Source organism: Peromyscus eremicus, chromosome 6 (assembly GCF_949786415.1).
Source record: "Peromyscus eremicus chromosome 6, PerEre_H2_v1, whole genome shotgun sequence".
In the NCBI taxonomy this organism is placed as follows: domain Eukaryota; kingdom Metazoa; phylum Chordata; class Mammalia; order Rodentia; family Cricetidae; genus Peromyscus; species Peromyscus eremicus.
Genome location: NC_081421.1, coordinates 101047441 through 101075298, shown reverse-complemented (window position 1 = coordinate 101075298; position 27858 = coordinate 101047441). Strand labels below are relative to the sequence as shown.

The window sequence follows — 27858 nt, the reverse complement described above, 5'->3', positions numbered from 1 at the left end:
AAACAAACTAAAAAAAAAAAAAAAAAAAAAAACCAACAACAACAAAAAACCTTGTATGCTTAAGCAGAATATTTATTTGGAAAGTATACAGCAGAATTTTAAAATGGCATAAACTTTGAAGAAACCTTTAGAACTGGCCAGTAAGACTTGCTTCTTGCCAGCTCTGAGAAATAATTACACAGTTTTATTTTAATTAAAACATGACTCCTGAATTAATAACTGTAGAAAGAAGGAGGTCATAGCTTCAGACATTATGTTGAGAAATAAGGGATCTTCCCACATGATTGCTAATCCAGTCAAAATAATTAGCCACTCTGGTGTAAACACCTGGGAATTCTGGTTTTCCACAGTTTTCACCCCAACTCACAATGCCCCAAACATAAGTCACATTGTTGACATCCCTGCAGACCAAGGGACCTCCAGAGTCTCCTTTGCAGGCATCGATGGACCCATCATTGGTACCTAAGAGAGAAAAATCACATTTCCTTCCATTTGTCAGGCCACCATGCCTCTCTTCTGCGGCTCACACTGATGCATGGGAAAACTTGTACTTTTTAAAAACTTTTCCTCACAGGAAATAACGGGATGCCTAGGGTCCCTCTTGGAATTGCAGATTGAGATGCAACATAGGAAATAATTCGTAAACCTTTTGTTTGTATCCCTGTTAGCATAGTCCTCCTGCTTGGCACACGTACTTTACAGCACAATGTAAGGAGATGCAATTAGAAACTGGCAGTGTCAAAAGCAGACTAATACAACGCATAGCCCAGGTTAACCCCTTGGCACTTACCTGCACATTGCATTTCTTTTTCATAGTAGCGATTTGGGTAAAACTGAGAGCAGTTGCCTATCAGGTTCACTTCGCCCCACCTAAGTGAGTAGACTTTTTGGTTATCTACACAAAGTGAGAAAACAGACATGTAGAAGCCACAAATGAGAAATCTCAATAAAGGTGGTCATAATTTAGTAAACCATTAAGGAGAGAAATGAATATACATGATTAATTATTATGTGTATGAATTAGCATATTTATACCATATTCACATCATATTCTCTTCATAGCCCTAGTTCCTAGAATTACATTTCTAAATTTAAATGAACAGTGGAGGAAGGTTATTGACCACGTGGCCTGAAACACAGTCATTTAGTAAAGCACTGACCCTTATGACTGAGGGGCAACCCTGTCCTATTGCTGGGTTCAGTAGGGGATGGCGTAGAAGGCAGTGATGGGGCTATCTCATGTGCACATCTTGGATATCTTTTCTTACAGCTAGTAATTTCCTTGAAATTACTATTAGAGAGGAAGCAGCCTTGAAGAACTTAGAAGTTGAAGTTGTCAATGTGTTCGTGTTTTTGTGTTTGAGGAAGTGCCTATTTAAGTGATCTGAAATGATGCACAAGGAGATAGAACGTCCTTACATTTAAGTGAGTTTGTGGACTTAAACATCTTTGGTCTGTGGGAAGAGAAGGGCCATGTGCTACTGGCTGATGGACCATGGGAAAAGAGAGAAGCATAAGCACGTAGGGGAGACGGATGGAATGGGGAGCAAGACTTTGCCCCTTCTCCCCTCTTCCGTCTTCCAGATCACAGAATTTTATGATGCACCTTTTCGTTCGGTGTCTGCTTACTCACTGCACAAAGTTCCAGGAGCTCGGGAACTAGGCCTGCCTCATTCCTCACCAACATCCAGAATCTTCTTACACAAAGAGGTTGTTTAATAAATACTTAATGCAATTACTGACTGCGTAGAGTCACAGTAATTTAATTACAAACTCCTTACAAATGTTTGATGCCAAATCACTCTCCTCCTGCCTGCATCTCAGCACTGTGCTGAGCAACACAGTATATGGAACTGTGATCCCCTTTCTGCACTTCATCTCACAGGAGGTCCATTTGAAATAAAACTGCTTAACACCTCTCTAGGTCAAAAAATGAAGCAAATCTTACTGGCCTCAAGGATGGTCTTGAACTCCTGATCCTCCCGCTTCTGCTTATGGGATTATAGATGTGCACTATCACAAGAACACATTTGGTTTCTTGTTTTCAGTCCTGGGGATCAAACCCGGGAACTTGCACACGTTAGACAAGTACTCTAGAATTAAGCAACAACTCCAGTTTCATGTGATCCTGCTGACTTTGGGGTTCTGAGCAGCTACTCAAGTTCTGAGCCCAGGCAGGCAGCCCTTCCTGGATGGGCATTCACTTTTCTGTACATGATATTTCTCTGAGTACTAGAGTAGTTTCCATCCATTTCCCGTTCAGTTCCCACCCCAAGAGGTAAAGCATATACCTTTCTCTCGACCCCATCCAGAGATGATGCATTTCTCATTCGGTTGGAATAGATACGGAGACCACGGGACACAGGCAGGGGCAGAATTTAAGAGCTCACAGTCTTTCCTCCCTGGAACCTTTTTCATTTCAATCAAAGCTATGTCATTTTGGTAGGTGGCTCCATTATAGTTCTCATGAACAATAACTCTGCTCACTGTTCGAACTCTCAACTCAGCGTTAGGATTTAGCCAGTCTAATAATGCTGTCCATATTTGGTAATGGGGAGCTCTACTGGGTCTGTAAGAGAAAGCAAAGGGAAATAAAATATATCAAGAAAAAGATATGGAGTTTGACACTTCATCTTTATTTTCTTCCCTTTAAAGGATAATTTTCAATTTCTGAATGTTTTTATCCTCACTGATATAAAGCTGTAAAATTAAATTTAGTTAGGACAGGATTAGCTGAGTGGTAAATGGAGAAAGTGATGATTTCCCAACTGTTCCTATGATCTTACTATCTAACCTTTCCAAATAATGAAGTGTCTCACAAAATGTATTGTCCATAAGCAAAAAAACTTGAACATTTACAACATCTTCTTAAATTATATCATCTGTATATCTTGTAAAAATTATCTGTGATCTTCTGTTTTCTCGTCAAATAGCATAAACTGAACAGAATTTGGCTTCCTATAATAATGACTCAGACAATCATAGTACAGTTCAACAGCAATGTCCGAGGAGATAATGTGATGTTTAGATGTTTTTATTTATACTTAGGTGTTCTGAGAATGCTGGCATCCTTGTTACTTTGGGTTGTACCATAGGCTCGGGGATCATAAATATTTCTTGAAGGTTAGCTCTGTTTATATGGCTTACTGGGCACATATATAGTGTTTACCAACTGCAAGGTGTTGTACTAGGCACTGGGGTGCAGAAGTTATGGTGATATTTTATTTGTACTGAAATGTGATTTTATTTGTATGTTAATAAATAAAGTTGCCTGGGGGTCAGAGCTAATAGCAAGCCATAGCAGAGCTGGGTGTTGGTGGCGCATGCCTTTAATCCCAGCTCTTGAGAGGCAGAGCTAGGCAGATCTCTGTGTGTTCAAGGATACAGCCAGCATGGAGACACACGCCTTTAATCTCAATACCAACCATAGAAGACATGGAGGTCTGTACAGACGGGCAGTGACGAGGAGGTCATGTGGTTGGGTTTACAACCAATGAGAAGGCAGAAGAGAAAGTCAATAAAAAGCACAAACACACGGGAAGCAGGTCTCTTGCGGAGAGGTAGGACAGCAGCAGCAGTGAAGGGTAAGGTTTTTAATCTCAGCTCTTAGTTATTGCTCTGACCTCTTGGCTTTTATCTCTGAGTCAACTCTGTGTTTCTTATTTAATAAGACAGTTACACCTACAAGAAGTCAGCAAAACCAGAAAGCATCTATAAAACATGCATCACCAAATGGGTGATCACAACGATGATGAGATATATTCTGTGAGAAGTGAGAGGAGTGGACAGGAGAAAGGCTTTTAATAATTTACCAGGAGGGCTTTGGTTGAGAACCTTCAGGGGAGATTCCATAAGGAGATAAAGGGTTGACTTGAGATCTGAGTAAAGAGCAATATTAACTAGTCAAGAGATCATTCCAGGATGGGAAAGAATACATGAAAGTCCCTTCACAGAAGGGAGCCATTGCTTTTGAGCATCTGAAGAAGCCCAGAGGGGGTGGATCAATGAGCAGGAAGTGGTGCTGTGTGTGCAGTGGGATGAGACTGGTGAAGAGAAAGGCCTAATCATATAAGGCCTTAGATGATATATGAGTTGACATTTTGTTTAGATGCTCATCTGAAGAGGACTGTAGAGCCCTTGAATTAACGTGGCTACACGGTAGAGGACAGACAGCTAGGGCAGTGGGTAGGCGGTGTATGTAGGTAAGGCAAATGGAGGCAAGTCATGTAATCCAGATGACAAGCAGGCACAGGGTGATAGTGAAGGAGATGAGGTCTGAGAAGTTAATGGTGAAAAATTAGCATTAAGAATGCCTGTGCCTGCTGTGTGGTGATGGCACTCGTCTTTAATCCCAGCCCTCGGGAGGCAGAGGCAGGCGGGTCTCTGTGAGTTCTAGGCCAGCCTGGGCTACAGAGTGAGTTTCAGGAAAGGCTCCAAAGCTACACAGAGAAACCCTGTCTCAACCCTTCCCCCCCCCCAAAAAAAAATGCTGTGCCTGAAGGTTGAGAGAGCAAAATATGATGATTCTTAGATTTCTAGCTGGCTTAACCACGTAAATGGTGTTTCTTTAGACAGGAAACACTGAACAGGAAAATATTTAAGGGAAGTGGCATATAAGCTTGGCCTTGAACATTTGGAATTCAATGCTCTGTGTGTGTGTGTGTGCACGCGCGCTCATGTTCATGTGCGGGGGGGTGGGGGGGCACGGCAAATATGTTTACAGGTGCACATGCATGTGTGTGCATGTGCAGACCAGAGATCAGTCTTGGGTATTGTTCCTTAAGCACTACCAACCTTGTTTTTGTAGCGAGATCTCTCATTGGTCTGGAACTCACCAAGTAGGCCAGGCTGGCTGGCCAGCAAGACCCCAAAGAGCTCCCTCACTACACCGAGCTTAGAAAGTCTGTAATATGGGTTCTGCAGCTCATACTCAGGTCTTCGTGCTTGTATAGCAAGCGATTAACTGAACGAGCCCTCTCTCCAGCTCTCAATGTAATTTTGATGTAGCCAGGAAGTATGGATGGCTGTGGACTATACGTCAGTGGTTGGAGGAAAAGGCTCTGCTGTGGCTACCATTTAGTGACCTTAGAATGGGATTCTGGACCACAGATAATTTTAGGAAGAATGAGTAAGAGGAGAAGAGGAAGCCAGGCTGAACATTGAACTTCAACTGTTCAGTGGCGCTGTGATGCAGGCACAGAAGAAACCTAGTAAGATAGGTGAGGGGTACAGCGGGAGGGGCAGGGAGAAACCCGGGGCATGCTGGGCCACAGAAGCTAAGAGAGTAGCCTCTTTAAGAAGGAAGATAGAAGAAGGGCTTTCTGTTCCATCCCACAAGGATTTTCCAAGGTGTCATTCAACACACACTTCATCATTCAGTGTAAATGCCACCTCTCAGAAAGTCAGGCCCCCTGAAAATTCGCTAAGGAGACATGCGTCTAAATTGCAATCAAATGCCAGATGATGTCCTGGCTCTACTGACTGACTGGCTAGTCTTTAGCTAAGGCATTATTTAGCTTCTCTGTTCAGTTTGCTTATCTGCCAGACTGGAAGAATCTTAGTTTCCCTTTATGACAGCTGAGAATACTGAACAAAATGTAACCTGTAAAAGTGCCTGACCTGGGACCCAGTCTGTAAGCTGTGCTCACTAAACGACATTGCATTTGCTCTAAAGTCTAAACTGAGCAGAGAGTCCTGAGCTCTGCCCTTTTGCAAGTTGACTTTGATTTGTCAAGCAATCAGTATTGTGGGATGACTTTTATCTGCTGCATTGTGGAGGTCCTGAGCCCCAGTGTGACTGCCTTTGGAGACGGTGCTTTTAATCAGGTCATTAAGGTCTAATGAGGTCGTAATCCAGTAAGACAGGGGCCTCCATGGGGAAAAAGAAATCTCAGAGCTGCATGTGCATAGAGGAAAGGTACTAAAGGGCACAGTGAGAAGGGAGCACATGCAAGCCAGGAGAGACTCCAGGAACAACAGCGCTGCACACAGGTCTTGGACGGCCAGCTTCCAGAATGGTGAGGAAATCGATCTGTGCTTTTAAAGCCAGCTGCTCTGGGGTGTCTGTCAGCAAACTAATACAGCCACTTACCATGCTCCCCGGAGAACCCGTGTCAGACTTGTGTTTCCCATTTGTCACGTGCCAGAGCTGAGTCCACATTATGCCTACCCTCTTTCTCTGTCCTGAGAATCTCAAAACCCTGTCAAAGGGGTTCATGGTATGACTGATCTTCCTCTGACTCCTCTGTCAGTTGGCTCTTCAGTGATTGCCTGCTGCACTTCTGGGATCTCCCCAATAGCAGCACGAGTGGTACCCCTACCTGGTACAATGCCTTGTCTTCAAAGCAGCTTTGAGTCATGGACATGTGTCAATAATTGATCCAGACTCAAAGAGTGGGCCAGCCGATGATGGGACAGTGTATCAGATAAATAGCATTTACCTTTGGACCTGTCCTTTATTGCCTACAATACACATTGAATTCATTCAAGGGTATGTGAATTTAAAAAAATCATCTGTGATTGTGGAGTAAAACTAGCTCTTTAATGTCCTTGTGGACAAACCAGAGGGGGTGCCATGTTAGTATCACACCTTCATAAATGCTCAAACTCTTCTGGACAGTTTTGTCCTAACACAGTGCAAATGAGCCCAAATACGGTCCTACAGTATCTAAGCTCCACCCTCATCAGAACACAGGTTCTGAGGGACTGGTCCCTACAGTCCTGGTCATGAATATCATAAAAGTACCTTCTGATGACAGAGTAGAACTCAATTTCTCACACAAGCTTGTATTTATCATCTATCACCATCTCTATTATTTATTTCTCATGTATCAAGACATCAGAAACATACTGAAGACATCTTTACCTGACACAATGTGCAGCGGTCAGAACCCAACAGCCACCAATATAAATTCCCCCACAGGTGATTCTTTCGCCATCCTTGATAGCCACCTGCCATGGGTAGTCTCCCTGTAAGAGACATTGTGTGGTTACTGCCCTTCTATTGGATGGTGTCGCAGACAGGCAACCCTAGGACATTTCCACGCAAGGTCTTGATCCCTCACTTTTGTCTGGCTCAGGCTGATCCTTGCAGGGCTGTGATTTTCATGCAGGCTTACCACGTCTGCTGGCTTCCCTCCAACCACTCTTTTCCTTCGAGTGTGTGTGTTTCTTTTGACTCCACAGGATACTTTAGGTAACAAGGACTTTATCCGCTGTCTCTCTTCAAGAAAGGAAGAGAGTCCATCATTATTTTCACGGAGTCATTGTCTTGTGGATAGACACTTCTTGGTTCTATCTACTTATCTGTCTGCCTGTCTGCCTATCATCTGTCTGTCTGTCTGTCCATCCATCTCTTTCTCTTGGGGTGTTTGTGTGTGTGTGTGTGTGTGTGTGTGTGTGTGTGTGTGTGTGTGTGTATTCAGGTGCATACACACATGTCTATTTGAGACCAGAGGTCAACTATCAGATGCCTTCCTCAATCACTTTCCACAATCATTTCCTCAATCATTTTTTGAGACAGTTTCTCACTAAACCTGGGATTCACTAATTGGCTAGGCTGACCGGCCAGTGAGCTCCGGTTATCTGCCCCCCTCCCTCACCTCTGCACTGCCATTACAGACATGTACCACCACCGGGCTTTTTACATGGGTGCTCAGATCTGAACTCAGGTCCTCCTACTTGTGAGTAGATTATTTATGTAATATATGCATACATATTATATAGCATATATGTAGTACATATATACCTATTATATAGTATGTGTCAAAGCAGGCCACATTCATTAGTAAGTAGTTTTGGAGACCAAACTGTACTGTTTACCTTATTGGGAAATTCTGGCTCATCATTAAAATTGACTTGATTCTCTGAAATTCTGTCTAAAAGTGCACTTGGGATGGAAAGCTGGCCGAGAGGTTAAACGTTTACCACTCTGATAGATGAGAGATGCCACATGTCCAGGAATTACCACAATGAGATCTCAGGGTGGAGTGTGTGTCACATTTTGAACACATTAGAATGAGCTTATGATATAGAGCAATGCATCTTTCACTGTTATGCTTTTCACTTTCCAAAAGAAAATCTCTTTTCAATAATATTAATGTTAGCATTATGATAGCAAGTACTTTGTGTATGGGCCCATACTGAACATCCCATATATATTTTGTCTCATTATATAATTAGTATAATTAATAATTTGTCAAGATATATTAATCAAGAGAGGCCATATGGCAGGGCCCTGGATGGTTGGATCAGCAGGCCTCATCATACATTTGCTTCCCTCCTAGGTGAGCGTGTATGTATGATGTATTTGTCACCAAGAAAACACAGTAGAGCAGGGCTCAAAGTGTGGGGTGCACGAGAATGCATAAGAAAGGAAGAAGATGGGAATGTAAAGATGTTTTCTTTATTCTTTCTCTGTATTTGCCATGGCATGAAAAGGTTAAGAAATTAGTTTCTTCAAATGAGGAAGGACACTTCATATTAATGGTAATTATTTTGGGCATATCAGCAAGAGGTAGGGTCCCAAGGAAGAGAAGTTGTGAATGAATATGGAGAGATTTTGATAAAATCTCTCACCTATCCTGCAAACTGTGTTGAGGGAAGAGTGTGATGATCTGAAGTTTTTGTTTAGACTCTAGAAATTAGAGATCCTCATTCACTGAAGGCTGTGAAACCAGGAGAGATAGAATCTGAAAACAAATGTTATCTTTAGTAGATAAAAATGGTGTGTGTGTGTGTGTGTGTGTGTGTGAAAATCCTTCTTGCCTGGCATCTCTAGATTGGAAATATAAGTCCTGTACTCAGTGGTTTGTCTAGAAAATTGTTTACTGATTTGAGACTCTGGAAATTAGAAGTTAATATCACATGAATTTTATTTTAAAATCTCCCCAAACCATTGGTATATAATCTAAGTTGAGAAGGGTGATAAAATTAAATAGTTCATAAAAATGATGGAGTCAAGCTCGAAAGTCAGTCTTGCCAACTTTAATAAGTCACTGCCTTCTCAGGAACTTCTATCTAACTTGTCAGAAACTTCCTGGTACCATGATTTATAACACAGAGCAAGGACAGGCTCACTCAGCTAGTGTAGAGTATCTGCCATTTTAGAGATGGATTGTATGTCATGCTTGAAATCAAGTTATTTTTGACAAGACTAAACTGGCGAAGCTCTTATCTGGTAGGAAAAACTTCAGGTGGAACTCTAGTAATGTTTCATTTCAGAATCAGTCATTTGAACTAATCTGGCTTGAGAAGCAATTCTCAAGTGTAACATGAGTTGAGTTTGCTTTTCATAAAAGCAATGAGGAAGGAGAAAGAAAGTGTTACATTTTACTTAAACCTATATCAAAGTTAATTTTTGCTTGGATTGATTTTATATGTAATACGTACACATATATTACATAATATATGTGTATATTATACATGTGATGTATACATACTTGGTATTAAAATGCTAGCTGAAACCAGTGAACTAGCAACAAAAAAAGTTAACTCACCTGTGTCCATATTGGGAGTCAAAATTTCTGTTTCTTCAGTTTCCTCTCCTGTGATAAAACAACAGAAAAACCCAAGTGGTTAATGTTATGTCTCTAGAGAAAATTCAATCACTAAAATGGCTTAACTCTGACGATTTAAAATATGGCCCACTTCTTTTTATAGACAAGTGCCCAAGCATGTCGTTTGGTTTCCTTCCTATAGCTGGGCAACTGGAAAGGTGCAGATGAACCTTGTAGAAATTCCTGCTGGTGATGGTGTCTGTTGGTACAACTGAGGAGCAAGACTCAAGTTCTGCAGACAAAATACTCAGCTCAGGAGAGAGACATTTCCCTTTCTGCCCTCTCATTCCAGCTCTTTATATGAGGAAGAGAACAGCCATTGGCCCTGACCAAGGAGTCCAGGTGGGCATTAAAAAGTCCACCCTACATTGTACATCCTAAGGTGCCTCCCCCAGGAGCCATGCACCTAGAGATGTCTTAATGATTTTCGTGTAGGAATGGCTAGCTAGCATTATGATCTAGGCTGCCCCCTTAAACTTTTTTATGAATCTTTCCACCCTGCCATCACAGGACACTTTGGCAGACAAGACCATAATCCCTATGGCTTGGAGATCCAGAGACAAATTCCTACCAGCATGTTGTTCTGTTTGGGATGAGGATAAAGCAACTTCGCTTTGACACAGTGGTCTCGGACTTCGTTCCTGGGTTTCTCAAGTTCTCTTTGGAACAGACATACAGGGGTCTACTGAATTACATACTTAAGTTGTGTCCCAGGGCATGAAGGGGTCTCTCAGAGATACTCACGTGAGTACATGTATGAATCAGAGAAGACTCAAATGGTAACATTAAATGCTCAGCAGAGGCAAGGAGGGAAAGTCCAGTGCAGCTGAAGGGTCCTGGCATTGGAAGGGCATGAAGCTTCAGAAGCACAAGCCACAGGAAAAATGATTGATGTCTTTGGTGATACAGAAACTAAGCATTTCGTTTTCTACATTGATTTATTTATTCACTACTCACAGTGTGTGAGTATTGTGTAGGTGTGTGTGTATGAGCACATGTGTGGAAGTCAGGACAATTTAAAAGTCAGTTCTCCATCCACTGAGTTCCTGGGGATTATACTCAAGTCGTCAGGCATGATGGTAGCTGCTTATCCACTAATCCATCTTGCTGACCCAAAACTAAGAATTTCTTTTCAAGAGATTTTATCATGGATGGAGCTAATAAAACAGATGGGGACAGAATGAAGAGGATATCTGTGATGTCTAAAGCTGGCAAAGGGTTAATATCTAGACTGTAAAGGGGATGCCTTCAAATCTGTGAGAGAAAAAAACTACAGTGAAAGAAATCTAAAATTAAGCAGAGCATGTGAGCTGGTGAGGAGATGTGGATTGGTGGAAGAAAAGCAAAGGCAGGAGGCAAAACTCTCAAAAACACCAAAAACCTGGTAGGCCTGTGTGAATCTGACCCAAGCCATTGGCTATTCCAGAGTCCAAGTTACTAAGTAACAACGCCATCACTTGGCAGTTGGCAACTGGCTCAGTGTAAAGATGGGTAGTGTTAGATGTTGGTGAGTGATGAGAGAGTTCAGACAGTATAGCCGGATGTGAGAACTGGTACTTAAAGGCTCTGGCAAAGCACATTCACGTGCTACCTGTCAGTTAAGGAGTTGCCTTACCCCAAGACTTACACTCTTGCCAGGTAGATGTTTCAAAGGCATTCACACATTCTGAAGAAGATGTTTATCACAGTGTGGTGGTGGGCTGATAGTCCATTGCTCAAAAGATTGAGTAAGCTGGAAAGCTGAACATGCACTTTATGTAAGCGGTCAGAAGCAGCAGAGTAGATGAACACATGGTAATATGGACAGAGCCTTCAGAGGCAGTGCTTTGGAAAAGAAAGATAAAGGAAGCATAAGATACACAGCGCAGTGAAAGATGTGTGATCACGGATGTGCGATCCCCAGATTACAGTGTGCACTGGAGGAGAACACACAAACAAAACGACACAGACACCCAACCACACTAGAGTGGTCGGCAGGAAAGTGGGAAGCAGGGGTAAGAGGTAAGCAAGACAGGCCCAGAGGGAACTAGTCACGATCACATGAAAAAGACCTGAGCAGTATCATTAATTCACCACCCCCCACCCCCGCCTGTGCCACTGATGTCCGAAGCTAGAGAAGGAAGAGGAAAGAACGGAGGGAGAAAGAGAAGAGGAAGAGGAGAGGGGGGCGAACAGCAGCTGCAGAGGCACGAAAATGACAAATGAGACAGAGCACGAGGCGTTCATTGGGATTGACATTTAGGGCAAGGGTGGGTTCTGAGGTGGCTCCTCCCCAGGAATCCCAAGACACTACTTGAGTCGTTTTATATGATAACTAAGCTGGGGGATTTAGGGGAGGGAGATGAGGCAGGAGAATCTACTAAAACACACTTCGTTTGAAAATGTCATAATGATAGCTAATACTTTATATGCTATTTTTTAAGTGGCTCCAAAGAGCTCAAGGACTTGAGGATACCTGGCTTATAAAATAGATACCAGAATATGAAATGCTTTGTATTTCTTCTGGTGGCAGTTGCTTTAAAAGCTTGCTTTGGAAGGGCAAAAGGAGATAAGAAAGGTACTGAGCAAAGGTCCCCAGTGTGGAGCAGCAGCCCCTGTGTGAAGCAGCACCCTCTGTGTGGTTTTTCCCGTTGGTGTGACTGAAAGACTATCACAGTGAGCAAAGACCTCTGCTAGCTGAACTGAGAAAACCAGGGTCTTGCTTGTACGCACTCACCATACTCAGCTCACATAAAATACAGGAAGACAATTATCACCTGTTTTTGCAACATCCCAAGGTTTTAATAAAAGCTTACGTTGATCTGAACGTGCAAGTCCTGAAGAAAAATAAAACGCAGAAGCAGAGTTTTACCACAGTGAAGAATAATAACTTTTAACTGGGTGAAAAGTAAACCCCACACCAAGTTATTACACACATACCCCAAACGAGAATTATAAATTTTCTATTGAAAATGGACTTACCTTCATGAATTTGAGGATGTCTGGCTTCTAAAAACAAAACAAAGCATTAGCACGAAGAGATTATTTTTATTTAAGTAAAAAACATGCAGATCATTAATATATCAGAAACAATATAGCAACTTAAAATTAATAGTTACAAAAGGTTGAAAAAAAGGAGCCAAATAGCATCTCATTTTAACTTAATGTTAATTCTAATAAGATTTTTATCTTGCATTTAAACATATAACAAGTTCACTTCAGCAAGAGAATTAAGTTTTAAAAGAGAATAGTATTTTAGTTCCATCTGTACACATATTCAAAAGGAAACTTACTATACAATTATATGAAGTTATAATTATTTTTTAACTTACACTAAGAGGGGGTATCCTGGTTGGGTTTTGTCAACTTGACACAAACCTAGATTTTCTGGGAGTAGGGAATCTTAACAGAGAAAATACCTCTGGGGAGATTGGCCTGTAGGCAAGTTTATGGGCATTTTCTTGATTAATGCTTGAGGTGGGAGGGCCCAGTCCACTGGAAGCAATGCCACCCTGGGCAGGTGGTCCTGGGTTAGAAAACAGGCTGAGCCAGCGAGCTATAGAGAACAAGCCCCACGAAGCAAACCACTAAGGAGCATTCTTCCAGGGCTTCTTCAGCTCCTGCCTTTGGGTTTCTGCCTGGACTTTCCTCAGTGATGAAGTGAGACCTGAGGGATTGTAGGATACAGTAAACCTGTTCCTGCCCAAGCTGCTTTTGGTCATGGTTTTATCACAGTAATAGAAACCCCAGCTATGGCAGGGAACTTATACGAGATCAATGCAATCAAGAGATGATACGGATTTGCTGTGACTTAGTGATTTTTGATCTGGCCAGTTAATAGTCAGAGAGCGTTAGTAGTTAAACATCTCTGCTCTCACTTGCTCTTTCTTTAAAAGGGAAGCAATTGGAACTATTTCTGGAATACTAAAGGTGGCACTCATCCTAAAGTAGGGTGGTTGAAGTAACAATGGTATTTTACAAAGTATATGATATACATTTTCGGAAAATCTGTAGGAAAATAAGCTTAGTGTTTTAGGTAGTTACTCTATTGCACATTTTGTCCATGAAAGCTAATGGATCGCGTCCCGTGGCCTTAATCCCCATTATTTTAAATAGGAAAGGAAAGGAAACCAGAGGGAGACCGGGGGAGCCTCAGACGTTACATCGGCAATGAATTTTGGATTACCTTTACAATCACTCTCATCTTCTCCTGTAATGCAGTCCACTTCACCATTGCACTTATATTGCTTTGGAATGCAAACGCCCGACTTACAAAAGATAGCTTTACCTTGGCAACCTGTGTAAACACAAGCAGAAGTTATTTCCACTCTTTACCATCGAGAGAGGTAGGGGCTGAGGCAGTAGCTCAGTGGTAGCATACCTATATGAAAGGCCCTGGGTTCAGTCCCCAGCACACACATACACTCATGTGTGCAAACGTGCACATGTGCATATACATCCACCCCATATGCATGCACACATATGAAATGTGTTGACATTTTTAGTCATAATAATGAACATGGGGGATTTGAATGGTGGGTCTATCTCTACCTTTGCAACACAGCTCATCACTTTGGTCTCCACATTCATTGACACCGTTGCAGACTCTCTCCTGAGGAATGTGTTTCCCGTTCACACACTGGAAGGACTGATTGGTTGGAGAATCTGTAAAGCAGGGATTATCTTTGTGACATTTATTTACAGATTCGTGGTATAGCATCCTTAACACATTACAGGATACAGGGAAAACTAAGATTAAAAATATGACTTCCAGAAATGATACAAAGGAATGGGCATGATTGCACATTTCTCTAATCCCAGGGCTCCTTGGAGGCTGAGACAGAGGGATCACTGCAGACCTGAGGTTAACCTGAACTAAATAGCAAGATCCCATCCCTAAACCAAAAATAAGTTAATACGTTAATTAAAATTAAATCAATAAAATGAAGAAGCAGCCTACAGAATGGCAAATACTTGCCAGTTACATATATGATTAATTTTAATACAAAAGATTAATATATAGAATATACAAGACATTTTTTGAAAATCAAGAAAACAAGCAACATAATCAGAAAATGAGCTCTGGAATTGAACAGAGAGTTCTCAAAGAAGAAATTCAGCTGGTTAATAATCACTTTAGAGAGGGTTAAACATCATTAGCCAGAGGGAAATTCAAATTCAAACTACTTTGAGAGTCTGTCTTACCCCAGCGGAATGGCTGTTAGAACCAAGTCAGATGACAAGAGATGCTGGTAAGGATTTGGGGAGAGGGGATCCCTTGTTTCTTCTCATGGGAATAGAAATTGGTATAGCCACTATGGAAACCAGTGTGGAGGTTCCCTTAAAAAAGCTAAAAATATGCCCGGCGGTGGTGGCACACGCCTTTGATCCCAGCACTTGGGAGGCAGAGGCAGGCGGATCTCTGTGAGTTTGAGGCCAGCCTGGTCTACAGAGTGAGTTCCAGGACAGGCACCAAAGCTACACAGAGAAACCCTGTCTAGAAAAAAAAAAGCTAAAAATATAACTTTCATGTGACTCAGCTGGATCACTCCCACACATATATCTAAAAATCTTTATACCTTATGACAAGGATACTCTCACATCTATGTTCTCTGATGGTCTATTCACAATAGTTAGGAAATGGAATCAGCTTAGTTGTTCATCAACTGATGAATGGATAATGTGGTACACATACACAATGGAATTTTATTCAGTCATAAAAATTAAATTTGCATGGAAATGAAAATGTTTATGCTAAATGAGACAATCGAGGCCTGGAAAGAGAAATGTGGATTCTAGTTTGGAATTTCTAGATTTCTGTGTGTAGGTTGGCATGAGTGTCATTGGAGGCCAGGAAGCAAGAAAGGAGCCATGGGGTGGGTGGAGGCAGTAGGAGAAAAAGAGTAAAATAAATGGGACGTGAAGACATGTACAGTGGGAGATACAAGGCAACCAAAAGGTTTGAACAGACTTGGGAGTGGGAGGGTGGGAAGATGTGAGGATTGGGGAAGGACTGTAAAAACAAAGGATTGTGAAAAAGCCATATAGAAACCTACTTTATAAGCTAGTTAAAAAATAATAAAAAGAAGTTGGAACAAAGATAGCCTACATAGGTGGATAATGCTACTCTCAGACTTACGATTTTTTTTTTTTAATGAAAACCCTTGCACTAGGTGTGGGAGACCTTCCTATGAGTTTTGGTCAGAGAGGTCCCAAGGAACTCCCCAGATAGTAAAGGCTCCTGCCATTATTCTTGGCTGCTCATCATAACTAGATTGTAAGGCCCTGTTGCTGATGACACCGCACACTTTGTCTGCAAGACACATAGAAATCAAGCTGGATCTAAGCTGTGAACTTCCTCCTGGATGGCTAGCTTACAGAAAGTTCTGTGTAAGCTGCTGGGGAAGAAAACATATCAACAGTCTATAGGGGGACCCTGCATGCTATAATATCAACCGTCCAGGCAAGATATGCCCACTGGTGTGATAGTAGCCTGACTGTTTGGGGAGCAACCACCAATTTCTGATTGGATTGAGGCCTACTTTGTGGGAGGGACTAAATGCCTGGTACTCTAAGGCAGGTGAAATCTCTATGAATGACAAGTCATAGACCCTAGGGGAGAACCTTCTTATAATGGTTTGAATAAGAATGACCCTCATAGGCTCGTATATTTCAATGCCTGGTCACCAGGGAATAGAACTGTTTGAAAGGATTAGAAGGATTAGAAGGTGTGCCTTTGTTGGAGGAAGTATGTCACTGGGTGTGGGTTTTAAGGTTTCAAAAGCCCAAGGCAGGCCCAGTCTGTCTCTGTCTGTCTGTCTGTCTGTATGTATGTATGTATGTATGTCTCTCTCTGTCCCCCATTTCTCTCCGTTTCTCTCTCTTCCCTCTGTTTGTCTCTCTCTGTGTGTGTCTCTGTCTCTCTCGCTCTCTCTCTATAGCGCTCAGCTATGTCTCCAGCACCATGTCTGCCTGCATGCTGCCATGTTCCCTGCCATGACAATATTGGACTAAACCTCTGAACTGTAGGCAAGGCCCCAATTAAATGCTTTCCTTTTATAAAAGTTTCCTTGGTCATGATGTCTCTTCACAGCAACAAAACCAGTGACTAAGATATTACTACTGTCATTCGCTAAATGGTCATAGTGTCCAGATACCTTCAAAATATTTGTTTATATCCACGGACTAGTGTGACTCTGCCTTGGAGCAGAGACGCTCCTTTGTGCTGTGGATGAAGGTTGATGCTGCAGACACTTAGGTCTGGTCAGTGTGCTGAGAAACAGAAGTGACTACTGAGTGCTCAGCCATAAACAGGACATAGCTCCATCACCCTCTGTAAGGCCCAGGGGCCATTGCAGACCAGGGGATGGAAAGAATGTGCAAGGTGGAAAATGGGGAGGAGTGCTGTGAAACACTGTCATCCACATAACACAGTAGCAACACACACACACACACACACACACACACACACACACACACACACACGGCCTGAACAGACAGTCCTTCAGCATTTCATCATGGTCAGAGAGGTGTCTACTTCCTGAGGAACTACTGGCAGTGTGTGTGCTTGCATGTGTGTGTGTATGTGTGTGTGTATGTGTGTGTGTATGTGTGGTTTTCTTTGGTAGTGTGGGCACTGGTGAGTTGCTCATGCTCCAAAAAAAGAACCCCTTACTTATGTTTATACAAGCAGCCCAAACTAAACTCACTGTGGGGAGGGGTGAAGGAGGAGAGCTGGGCGTGTCTTTAACCCCAGCACTTGGGAGGCAGAGGCAGGCAGAGTTCTGTGTGTTTAAGGCCAGCCTGGGCTACAGAGGGAGTTCCAGGACAGCCAAGGATACATAGTAAGACCCTGTCTCTCAAAAGAAAAGTAATGAAAGCAAAATGGAGACTTGTTGGCAAGAAGAAAGGGTTCACAGGGAAGGGATAATAAGAGAGATTAATGGGGAGTAATTTAATCACAAAATATTGTATATGTGTTGCTGTGGGATGGTCTGTATGTCAAATGTGTTGCTCTGATTGGTCAATAAATAAAACACTGATTGGCCAGTAGCCAGGCAGGAAGTATAGGTGGGACTAACAGAGAGGAGAATTGAGAGAACAGGAAGGCGGAGGGAGACACTGCCAGCCGCCACCATGACAAGCAGCATGTGAAGATGCCGGTAAGCCACAAGCCACGTGGCAAGGTATAGATTTATAGAAATGGATTAATTTAAGATGTAAGAACTAGATAGCTAGAAGCCTGAGCCATTAGGCCAAACAGTTTAAATAATACAAGCATCTGTGTGTTTATTTTATAAGTGGGCTGTCGGACTGCCAGGGCTTGGCGGGACCAGGAGAGAAAACTATCCAGCTACAATGTGTATGATTATTAAAACTAAAAACCAAAACAATCTAAAAATAAAAATAAAACAAATCATTAAGTGTTTTAGTTACTAGCACAGAGGATTCAGGAGCCTGGAGCATCACCTGTCATGGGGAACTACTGTTCACCCCTATTCTTTTGCTCCTACACTAACCCAGCCTCCACTTTTTGGACACACATGGGCTAGACGTTTACATGTTCTAGTACTTTGCTTTTCTTAGAACTAGAAAGGGTAATAGTTCTTGTCTTTGGCCCCATACATATGCCAAAATATTTCTAATGTGGTTTCGGAGGAAACTGAGGCAATGAGGTTTAAGCATTTTAAAGAAATATAATAATGTACATAGGATTTAATGCTCAAAAGAGGTGCCAAGATGTCTCTTTATATTTAATCAACTTATTTGCTATGGTTATTTGAGTTCACATATTCAAGGAAGCGAAGAGAAGGCAGATAATTTTGCTTCCACAAAGGAACTTGGGCGGCAGGTTTTGAGTGACAAAAAAGAACAATGGAGGTCACAAATATAGGTTCTTGTGGTAGTTTGAATGTAATGGCCCCCATAGGCTCATAGGGAGTGGCACTATTAGGAGATGTGGCTTTGTTGGAGGAAGCATGCCACTGAGTGGGCTTTGAAGTTTCATATATGCTCTAGCTATGCCCAGTGTCTCAGACAACTTCCTGTTGCTTGCAGATCCAGATGTATTAACTTTTAGCTCCTCCTACAGTACCACATCTGCCTGCATGCCACCATGTTCCGCCACAATGATAATGGACTAAACCTCTGAAATGGTAAGCCACCCAATTAAATGATTTCCTTTGTAAGAGTTGCTATGGTCCTGGTGTCTCTTCACAGCAATAGAAATCGTAAGTAAGACAGTTCTAAACCCCAAACTTAATAGAGGTATCATTGTCTCCTTGACTAACAATTGCATATCCATCATTGTGTACTTAATATAGGCATTTTTGAAAGAAGCATTCTTGATGGAAATACTCTGCCAACCTGCATCCTGTGTGTAACACACTACATCAGCTAAGCCCTGGTAAGTGTTAGTTCTTCTCTTGGTAAAGGTGCACTCCGCCAAGCTGGTCTCTACTCCCCGGCAATGTACATGCAGGCATTTGGTGAGGTTTATACGGAGATTTCCAGGTATATTAAACCGTCTTCGTGTGACAAGAGCACCCCTGTGAACAGAATGAGTGAAATCTGATGGGGGAACAATTCAACTTTGTGTTTATAACCTTATTGTAGGAAGTGAGGGGCTACAGCAATTTTTCCCCCAAAATGATTTACAAATTATAGGAGACACTAACATCCTCCTTCTCTTTGCCTTAAAAACCTTCACTTGAACCATAATTTGGGTTTTGTAATGATGAACTAAAATAATCAATTTCAACCAAGCAGTCAGAGTTGAAAGCATGGCAAACATTCAGTAATTCTTGTTTTCCAGCTTTTAATGAGGAGGAATGCTTCCTTTACCTTTGATGTTTCCTTCCCATCAGAGAGGGTCATGCCTGGCTTTTTATCATGTTACTACTTTTTTCTTCACAAAACAGAGTGGATTGCCTTGATCTGAGGATTCTGGAAGTATCCGTCCGTCAGAAAAGGTCAGCACACACTTCCCGTCTTTTCTTTTGAGGAGTCTTCACACCTGCCCCCCATTTTGGAACCCTTACCTGGTGGATCTCATTATTGCTTAAGATGTGGGAGGTCAACTTGTTTGAACTCTAACAGTTTTGTTTGGCTTTTACAATAAACTACCTCTTTGTTTCAGCCTTGATAGTATTGAGGTGGTGTTTTGGCATCTCTTTGAAGATGAATTTTGGTTGTCAATTTTAACATTCTTTTTAGGAAAGCACACTGCTGGCTGTGTCTGTGAGAAGGAACATTTCCAGAGGGAACTAGTCGTGAAGACTCTGACCTAATGAATAATTTAATCCCTTGCTGTGTTCATAATATGATAGCCTTATTTTGAATGGTCAAAGGGTGTTGTCTTATTGGAGGAAGCAGGTCACTAAGGGCATATGCTTAGGGCCCCTTGTTTCCTGTCCACCACGAGTATCCTCTGCTCCACACGTTTCTACCCCCCTGATAATCTGCCTCACCTCAGACCTAGAAACAGTGGACCTGGTCACGACAGGGAGCTCTCTGAAACGGGAGCCAGAATACACAGTTTCTGTTGTTAAAGTTTCTCTCTTACACTTTTTTGGTCAATGCAATGCAAAAAGTAATTAATATAAGCCGGATGGTGGTGGCGCACACCTTTAATCCCAGCACTCGGGAGGCAGAGGCAGGTGGATCTCTGTGAGTTCGAGGCCAGCCTGGTCTACAGAGCAAGATCCAGAAAAGGCGCAAAGCTACACAGAGAAACCCTGTCTCGAAAAACCAAAAAAAAAAAAAAAAAAAAAGTAATTAATATAATGCTACTCTTTGAAGTCTCAGTGTGTTCAAAATAGGTGAAAAGAAGCTTCTCTGTTTTACCCAACAGTCCAGAAATGATGACTCATGATGAACTGTTGTTCTAGGATATTCAATTGCTTCCTGCTTCTCTTTATAGAGGAAAATAGGTTAAAATTAAAAGTTGAGTAAAGATGCATCAGAAATGGAAATAAAAATAAAATACTAATTGCAATGTCAGTAACAGATTAACTAGAATGAAAGCAAAAAGAGAACAGGGAGGTATTTCTAGTTTCTCTGAGTCCATAATGAAGATTCAGAATAGTCATACCAAAAAACAAACACACAAAAAAACAAGCCATTGGGGGCAAATTGAGAAGTAAATATGAAAACTTCACATTAAAATTATTGTAGAAAATATGATAAATAGCACTGAGGTGTAGGTTAGTTGGTTATGTACTTGCCTAGCTGGATTTCATTTCCAACACTGTATTAACTGGGTGTGGTGGCACAACCCTATAATCCTAGCATTTCTGGAGGTGGAGGTGGGAGGAACAAAAGGTGAAGGCCATCCTTGTTGAGTTCGAGGCCAGCCTGGGCTACATGAGACCCTGCCTTAAAAACAAAGCAAAGAAGGTATAGTAAATACCAACAATCCTCACTGGCTGAAATCAGAGAAGTCTGTGCATGAACTTAGGCAATTTATAGCAAAAGAGAGCTACCATGTAGTTAAAGACCAAGAGTTTGCCACTAAATGGAAAAAAGAGGTTGCAGGCCACAACTATGAAAAATCAGACGTATGCTGTGGCTCACTCAAGTCATAAAGGCCCACTCATGAACTCACAGCAGCTGTGGTTATCTGCTCAAGATCTACACAAGGTCAAGCCAGGAAAAAGATCCAGAATGGGTGGAGGAGGGACTCATGAGGCCCTGCCCCTAGCTGAGAAGCTATTGGCAATTGATAGCTCCTGGGGGAGGGGCAGTCATTTTTCTTTGGGGGTGTGGCCACTAGTAAATTGTCCATGCTCCAGTAAATGACTCCACCCATGCACATGTTGGCAGCGTTAAAAGGACTCAGTGGGTTATAAAAAGAAAAATATATGTTGTTGGGAGGAAGGAACTGTTGAGGGGTCAGGTGATACAGGGATAGCATGGATGGATATGACTAACATATATAGTAGACATGTATGAAATTCTCAAAGAATAAGGTAGTATATTAAATATTTAAAGAAGATAAAGACAAAAAGAAAGAAATGGAAAGATTTGAGAAAAACAGTTAACAGCTTGCTTATTGTACTGGATATCTATTTTATAGACCTCTGAATATAAGTATTTAAAAATAAAAAAAACAAATTTCAACAAATGCTTAAAAAATAATAACCATAGAGGGACATTCTGTGACAATACAGTTAACTAGGAAATCAATAACAAATAGTTAATTAAAAGCAAACAAATGTACTCATTTGAAAAAGCACAAAAGAAATTTCAAAACTGCGTCAAAAATTGCATTGGAAAATTAGGATATGTTTTGAGTAACATATAAATAAACTGTTACTTATGGAAACATAAACATAAATGTTATTTATGTTAGGAAAAACAATAAATAAAATGCCACTTATGGAACCATAGAGAGTACAGACGAAGCATTCCCAGAGGGAAATTGTACCTTCAGTATGTCCGCCAGTAAAGTAAGCGCACCTGCAAACGGTTTAAGTTAAGCATTCAACACAAAACGAGTGAGAGACAAATCGGAAGGGTGGCCTGGGGCTGGACGGACTCCTGGGCGTGAGGCCCTGGGCTCAATCCCCGGCACTGTGCCCTTCGATTAAAAAAATAATAATAATGAAAGGGGAAATTAAATATGGAAATGGCATAAAGATAACAGCAAAGAGTAAGGATATAGAAGTAAAGAAATAAGAGCATTTACAAGTACAAACATCTCTGCAAGGCTAACAGAGGATAAAAGAGAAAAGGCCATAAATAAACAATATGAGATCTGAAAAAATAGACATCACTCTAGATGCATGAAATCGAACAGTCAGGAGTGTGTTTGAGGGTGTAAAAGTCTCCACAGGATCTGTCCAGAAGCATGGTGCTCTCTGCTCACAGAACTCTCACAGCTGGGCAAACTCGGACACATTTAGTGCTCACCACAGTGCTGGGAGGTGGGTGGTTAGATTCTCAGCTTACATATAAGGGCATTACAGCCCAGGGAGATTAACCAGTCAGAAAGAAAGCAGCTGGAACAATGGAATTAATTGTCTGGCAAATCCTTCGAGACAAGCACTCACTGTTGAAATCCAAGGTCAAAGCAGGCCACATTGGCTTCCGTCATGCCCCAGCTTTTTTTACATATGAACATTTTCTCATCTTGGTCCACAAGTTTGACTTGAACAATTCCCTCTGCATTTGTAGATCCATAACTTAAGGAAACATTAAATTTCCCTAAAATAAAAAAACCAAATGGTTGGACAGACAATATTTCATTTATTTTCTTCCTTTTTAACTTGTCTTTATTAAAATACCTAACTTCAGATTTACTTTGAACATCATAATGGTTTTAACAAATGATAAGCTATTATTTTGTGAGTCCTAATAGTGTTAGTGGCCATGCTGTTCATTGGCATAAACCACTAAATTCTCATACCAACCCTTAAAGATAAAGTTATATTTATCTTCAGTTGAAGATATGAAGCTGAGGATTGGAATTTGCTTTACTAACTGTGGTGGTTTGAATGAGAATGGCCCCCACGAGCTCATATTTGAATGGCTGGTGGAACTGTTTTGGAAGGTGGTGTGGCCTTATTGGAGGAAGTGTGCCACTGGGTGGGAGTTGAGGGCTCAAAAGCCCATGCCAGGCCCAGTCTCTCTCTCTCTCTCTCTCTCTCTCTCTCTCTCTCTCTCTCTCTCTCTCTCTCTCTCTCTCTGTCATTTTTGTGTGTGTCTCTGTCTCTGTGTGTCTCTGTCTCTGTCTCTCCCTACCTCCAACTTGCAGATAAGATATAAGTTCTCACCTACTGCTCCAGCACCATGCCTGCCTGCCTGTTGCCATACTCCCTCCCTGCCATGAGGGTCTTGGACTTACCCTCTGAAACTGTTAGGGAGTCTCCAATTAAATGCTTTCTTTTATAAGTCGCCTTGTTCATGGTACCTCATCCCAGCAATAGAACAGTAACTAAGATGCTACTCTTCACTAATGTTACTCCAACATCCACCCACTTAGAAGGAAGGAAACAATGAAAGAAAGCTCCTGTGTCATGGTACCTTTAAGAGGAATGTCTTAAGCATTCCTGTCCAAATACAGTGTGTGCCATAACTTAGTATCCAAGGACAGAGCCTGAGTCTTACTGGGATAGCTAAACTGTAATGAGTCTTTGCCTGTGCAGACTTTGCAGAGACCTACATGCTTCCTTTTATTTAATTCCTCCAAGAGTCTTAGGACTTACAGACTTCTACTATTCATACTTTACAGGTGATGGAACATGGGGCCCAGAGAGGTCACTAAGAGTGTCACTTAACATCCGGGTAAGCTTACAGGAACTTGAAATAAAGCTTGACTAGCATTGAGGTCCCCCTACTCTTTTAGATTTTATAGATTCCTAAGCTTCATGCCAGGATCCTAGCTTCCTAGTTGCATCAGGCCCCTGGACTGAGTGTAGACAAGGTCCTGCCTGAAGTGCTGCCTTGGTCCCAGGTCAGCAGTGTCTCCAGCTATCCTTGGATAACCGGTGTCAATGGGGTGGGGCCTGGATGAGGGGGAGGACAGTGTTGAGGGGACAGATTCCAGGAGACATTACTGAGGTTAGATTTCTGGTGGGTGAGCTGAGGCCAGAGCAGGCTGTATCAGTACCAATCTCATACTAAGACATTTTAAGGATTACTTGTTGATTTATGTGTATGATTATGCCGTGTGTGTGTGTGTGTGTGTGTGTGTGTGTGTGTGTGTATGTGTGTGTGTGTCTGTGTGTGTCTGTGTGTGTGTGTGTGTCTAGGGAGCACCAGCAGAGGTCAGAAGAGGGCTTTGGATCTCCTGCAGCTGGAGTGAGGCAGTTGTGAGCCACCTAACAAGGGTGCTGGGTTCTGAATTCTGCTCTGGAAGAACACGAGCTCTCTTAACTGCTGAGCCATCACTCCAGCCCTCCATAGCAAGACCTTTTCACTGAATTCTGAAACAATTGCGTGGCCCGGTGAACAATCCCTTCAACCAAGTAGAAGTGAGAGTGGGGACATTCTGAAGGGCCGAGCAGCAAAGAGCAGCACCTCAGAGCCACGGGGACTCAAGAAAAGGCTGTGTTCTGGTGACCCCTGGATTTTTCTAGATGTCACTTCAATCACTACTACCTAAAAACAGCTTTTAAACGGTGGGTCATGACCCCTCCACAGAGTTGCTTAGTTGATCGTAGATGGCAAAAGTTGGTAAAAGGTTCCTGAAAACACAACCAAAAGTTAATTAAAAATCAAATGTGTAGCTGGCAGGTGGTGCACACTTTTAATCCCAGCACTTGGGAGGTGGAGGCAGAGGCAGGTAGATCTCTGAATTCAAGGCCATTCTGGTCTACAGAGTTCCAGTACAGTCAGGGCTACATAGAGAAACCCTGTCTCAAAAAGAAACAAACAGAACAAAACAAAAAAAGAATGAAAGGGGAAAAAAGAGAGAAACCATCAAATGTGTGCGATGCTCTGAGGCGTTTCTGGCAGTACGTGACCCCGTTGCTTCATGTGACTTCACTGCAGCCATGTTTCCGAACACACAACATGCTCTCTTTCCACTGAGCATGCGTCATGCTGGGCAGTGTGGATGCATGCTGCCTGAAATACCTTGGCTCAGATTCAAGGCTGCTGGGACATTTTTTTACTGTACATACAAAGCTTTTTTCCTCCTACAGAAATGTAATGATTAATTACAGAACACAAAGACTCCTAATAGTTTCTCCCACTTCTCAGTACAGGAGCCTCAGATTAGTGTGCAGCTTTGGATTGGAATGGATTAGAATGTTTGATTTTTAAAAACTCCTGTTTGAATTGCTGACTTCAGTAGTACTGTTTTTCTTTTTTAATGATTAAATGAATATTGGCTTGAGATCAGAACAGAATTTCCAGCAATTTCTGAGATGGTCCTGAGCATACTTCTGCCACTTTGTATAATGAATGTATGTGAAGCAAGATTCTCAGCATTGAGGGGCTCTAGAACCAAAACATTGATCAACTCTGAAAAACATTGAAGATTATGCCCTATGATGTCAAATATTCAGGCAGGATTAACTCATGTTAAGTACATCCATCTCATGAGAATGCAAATTTGCTTTCATGTTTAATAAATGGTAAAGTTATACACATATCAAAGACACTTTTTAATCAACTTCTTAAAATCATTAGCCAATATTTGATTTGTAGCCCATTTCATATATTCATATACTCGGAGTCACCCAAAAATTTTCCTGCGTGAAAAGGGGGTCATGAGTGGAAACAAGTTTAAGAAGCCCCCGTGTAAAGACTTGCCATTAGAATATTTCACAGAGGAAGCCTTTTGTGAGAGGATGGATGGCCTGCCGTCGCCCTCCCGCTACAGTGACTTGGTCACACACTTGGTCTTCCCTACCTCCATCTGTGCATGTTCCATTATTTGAGAACTTCGTCTCTGGATTAAGACATTCAAAACTCTTCTGGTGACAGTACGTGGGGAACTGCCTTCCGTTGGTGGCACACACTGGGGTGCCGCTCTTGGGGCACTTGTAAGGGAGTTTGCAGACACAGGTTCCGTCGACACATTTCTGCCACGGCTGGCAGAAGACTTTGTTACAGGAGCGGAGCGTGTATTTGTTCAGCAAGCACTTCTGGTCCACCAGATCCTCCTGAGGCGGTTCCGATGTGTAAGTGTGCTGCGAATGGAATAATAACGAATGAAAGCTTTTTGTGTTCTCGGAATGTGAGGAAGTGAAGGAAAAGAACAAAACAGACCCAGCCGGCAGCGTAGGCCAGACTATGGGCTGGGGGTCTCACGAATCAGATAGACCTGCCTCCTAGCCCCAGTTGTGGGTACTCTGGGCAGGTTACCCTCTTGAAGAGTGAATGTTCTCATCTGCACAGTGAGGGTAATATCTCCTACTTTTAGCAGTTTCATTTGAAGGGTTAGAAGCAGTATCAGTAATGGTTGGCAAGTTCCAGGAATGCAATTAATTGAGCTATTAGAAGGCCCGCATATAAGTGGGTCTTGGAAGAGATCAATGAATCTCAGTGCCATGGTAGGGAGTAACAAATTTGATGCTGAATCCATCTCACAGGATTAATTTGAAACTTGGCATTTATTAATTCTGTTAATTAAACGCAAAACCATTTCATGAACTACTACTACATGGGAAAAACATGTTTATTTTTGAAGTATAAATAGAGATGGCTCGAGCTCTTTGGGGCCGGCCGCTTGAGTGAAACTCATCTGGTGGTCAGACGCTACTTCATTTCTTCATGCTGACACCCCTTCTCTGTCTCAGGACTTGAACCTCGGCTGTGGCACCCTGCTGTCATTTAAGATGACCCAACAGACTAAATGCACTGTACCAGGTCCAGGAAGGAGAAATGCTCTGCTCCTCAACCTATTTAAAAAAAATCCCTGAGAAGCGGGCCAGATGTTGCTCCCTCTCTGGAGCCCTCACCCCCCTTATGTAAGGGGCTCTGGCTTTTTTTTTTTTTTTTTTTTTTTAGCTATGCATGCGTACGTGCTATCTTTGTTGAAATAAATCTTGTGGACTGCGTATTTCTGGGTCTCTAATTCTCTGCGTGATGGGGAAACAGACCACAGAGAAGCTCGCAGGCAAGAAAGTGACAAACACACAGGAGAAGACACAAACATTTCGGGTCTTGTGCAAACAGTGACATGTTGACGGCTGTGATACAAGGCACACAGCCTTAATTTTCATTTCTTTCCTTAGCAGTCCCTCGCCCTGGCGGCAAGGGGTAGTTCCCTACCCTTGGATTCTGGGCCTGGCCATGTGACTTTGACTAACCAATGGGAAGTTGACCACCAAATAAGAGAACCGGGCCCTTCCCAGCTGAGCCCATCATAGTTTAGTTGGTTTCTGTTCAATCTACAGATGTGTGTACTAAATAAAGTTTATACTGATGACATTTTGCGGTGACCTAATTATTAGGGCATGATCCAACTGGTACAACGATTTCCTTGGAAAACACCAAGGAAAGTAAGTAGAAACGTCACGAAAAGAAGCAAGATGAAGCTTTGTCTCTTTTTCTGAAGAGAGTAAGTAACTTGGATCTCAAGAGTAAACATCCATCCCAGAATCCTTCCCAGTGGAAGAGTATTGTTAGGTCCACTCACTATAACTTAATTTCTCTCACTGTGGTCTTCAGTTGTAAGTTCTCTCACTGGTTTGACTGGTCCATTCAGTTTGCCTTATCCTTAGGGGAGAGCCCATGGAAAGTCATGGTCCAAATACCCCACAACTTCTTACCCAGCAATTATTCTGATTAGATTCAAAAGCAGAACATCTCTTTATTAATACCAAATAATGAATTGTTTCAGCTTACAGAGGAAGTTCAATATGGTCTT

General features: G+C 42.1%; 1 protein-coding gene across 1 annotated transcript; it reads right to left on the bottom strand.

Annotated features, from left to right (window-relative positions):
• Positions 1–94: 94 nt before the first annotated feature.
• Cfi (complement factor I) lies at positions 95–27734 on the bottom strand. The gene is given in 13 exon segments (XM_059266617.1): positions 95–462; positions 791–895; positions 2292–2569; positions 6866–6969; positions 7119–7222; positions 9498–9558; positions 9560–9588; positions 13723–13833; positions 14088–14201; positions 18903–19084; positions 22589–22742; positions 25897–26176; positions 27702–27734. Coding segments are annotated over 13 exon segments (1773 nt in total). The 3' UTR covers positions 95–244.
• Between the last annotated feature and the right edge of the window lie 124 nt (positions 27735–27858).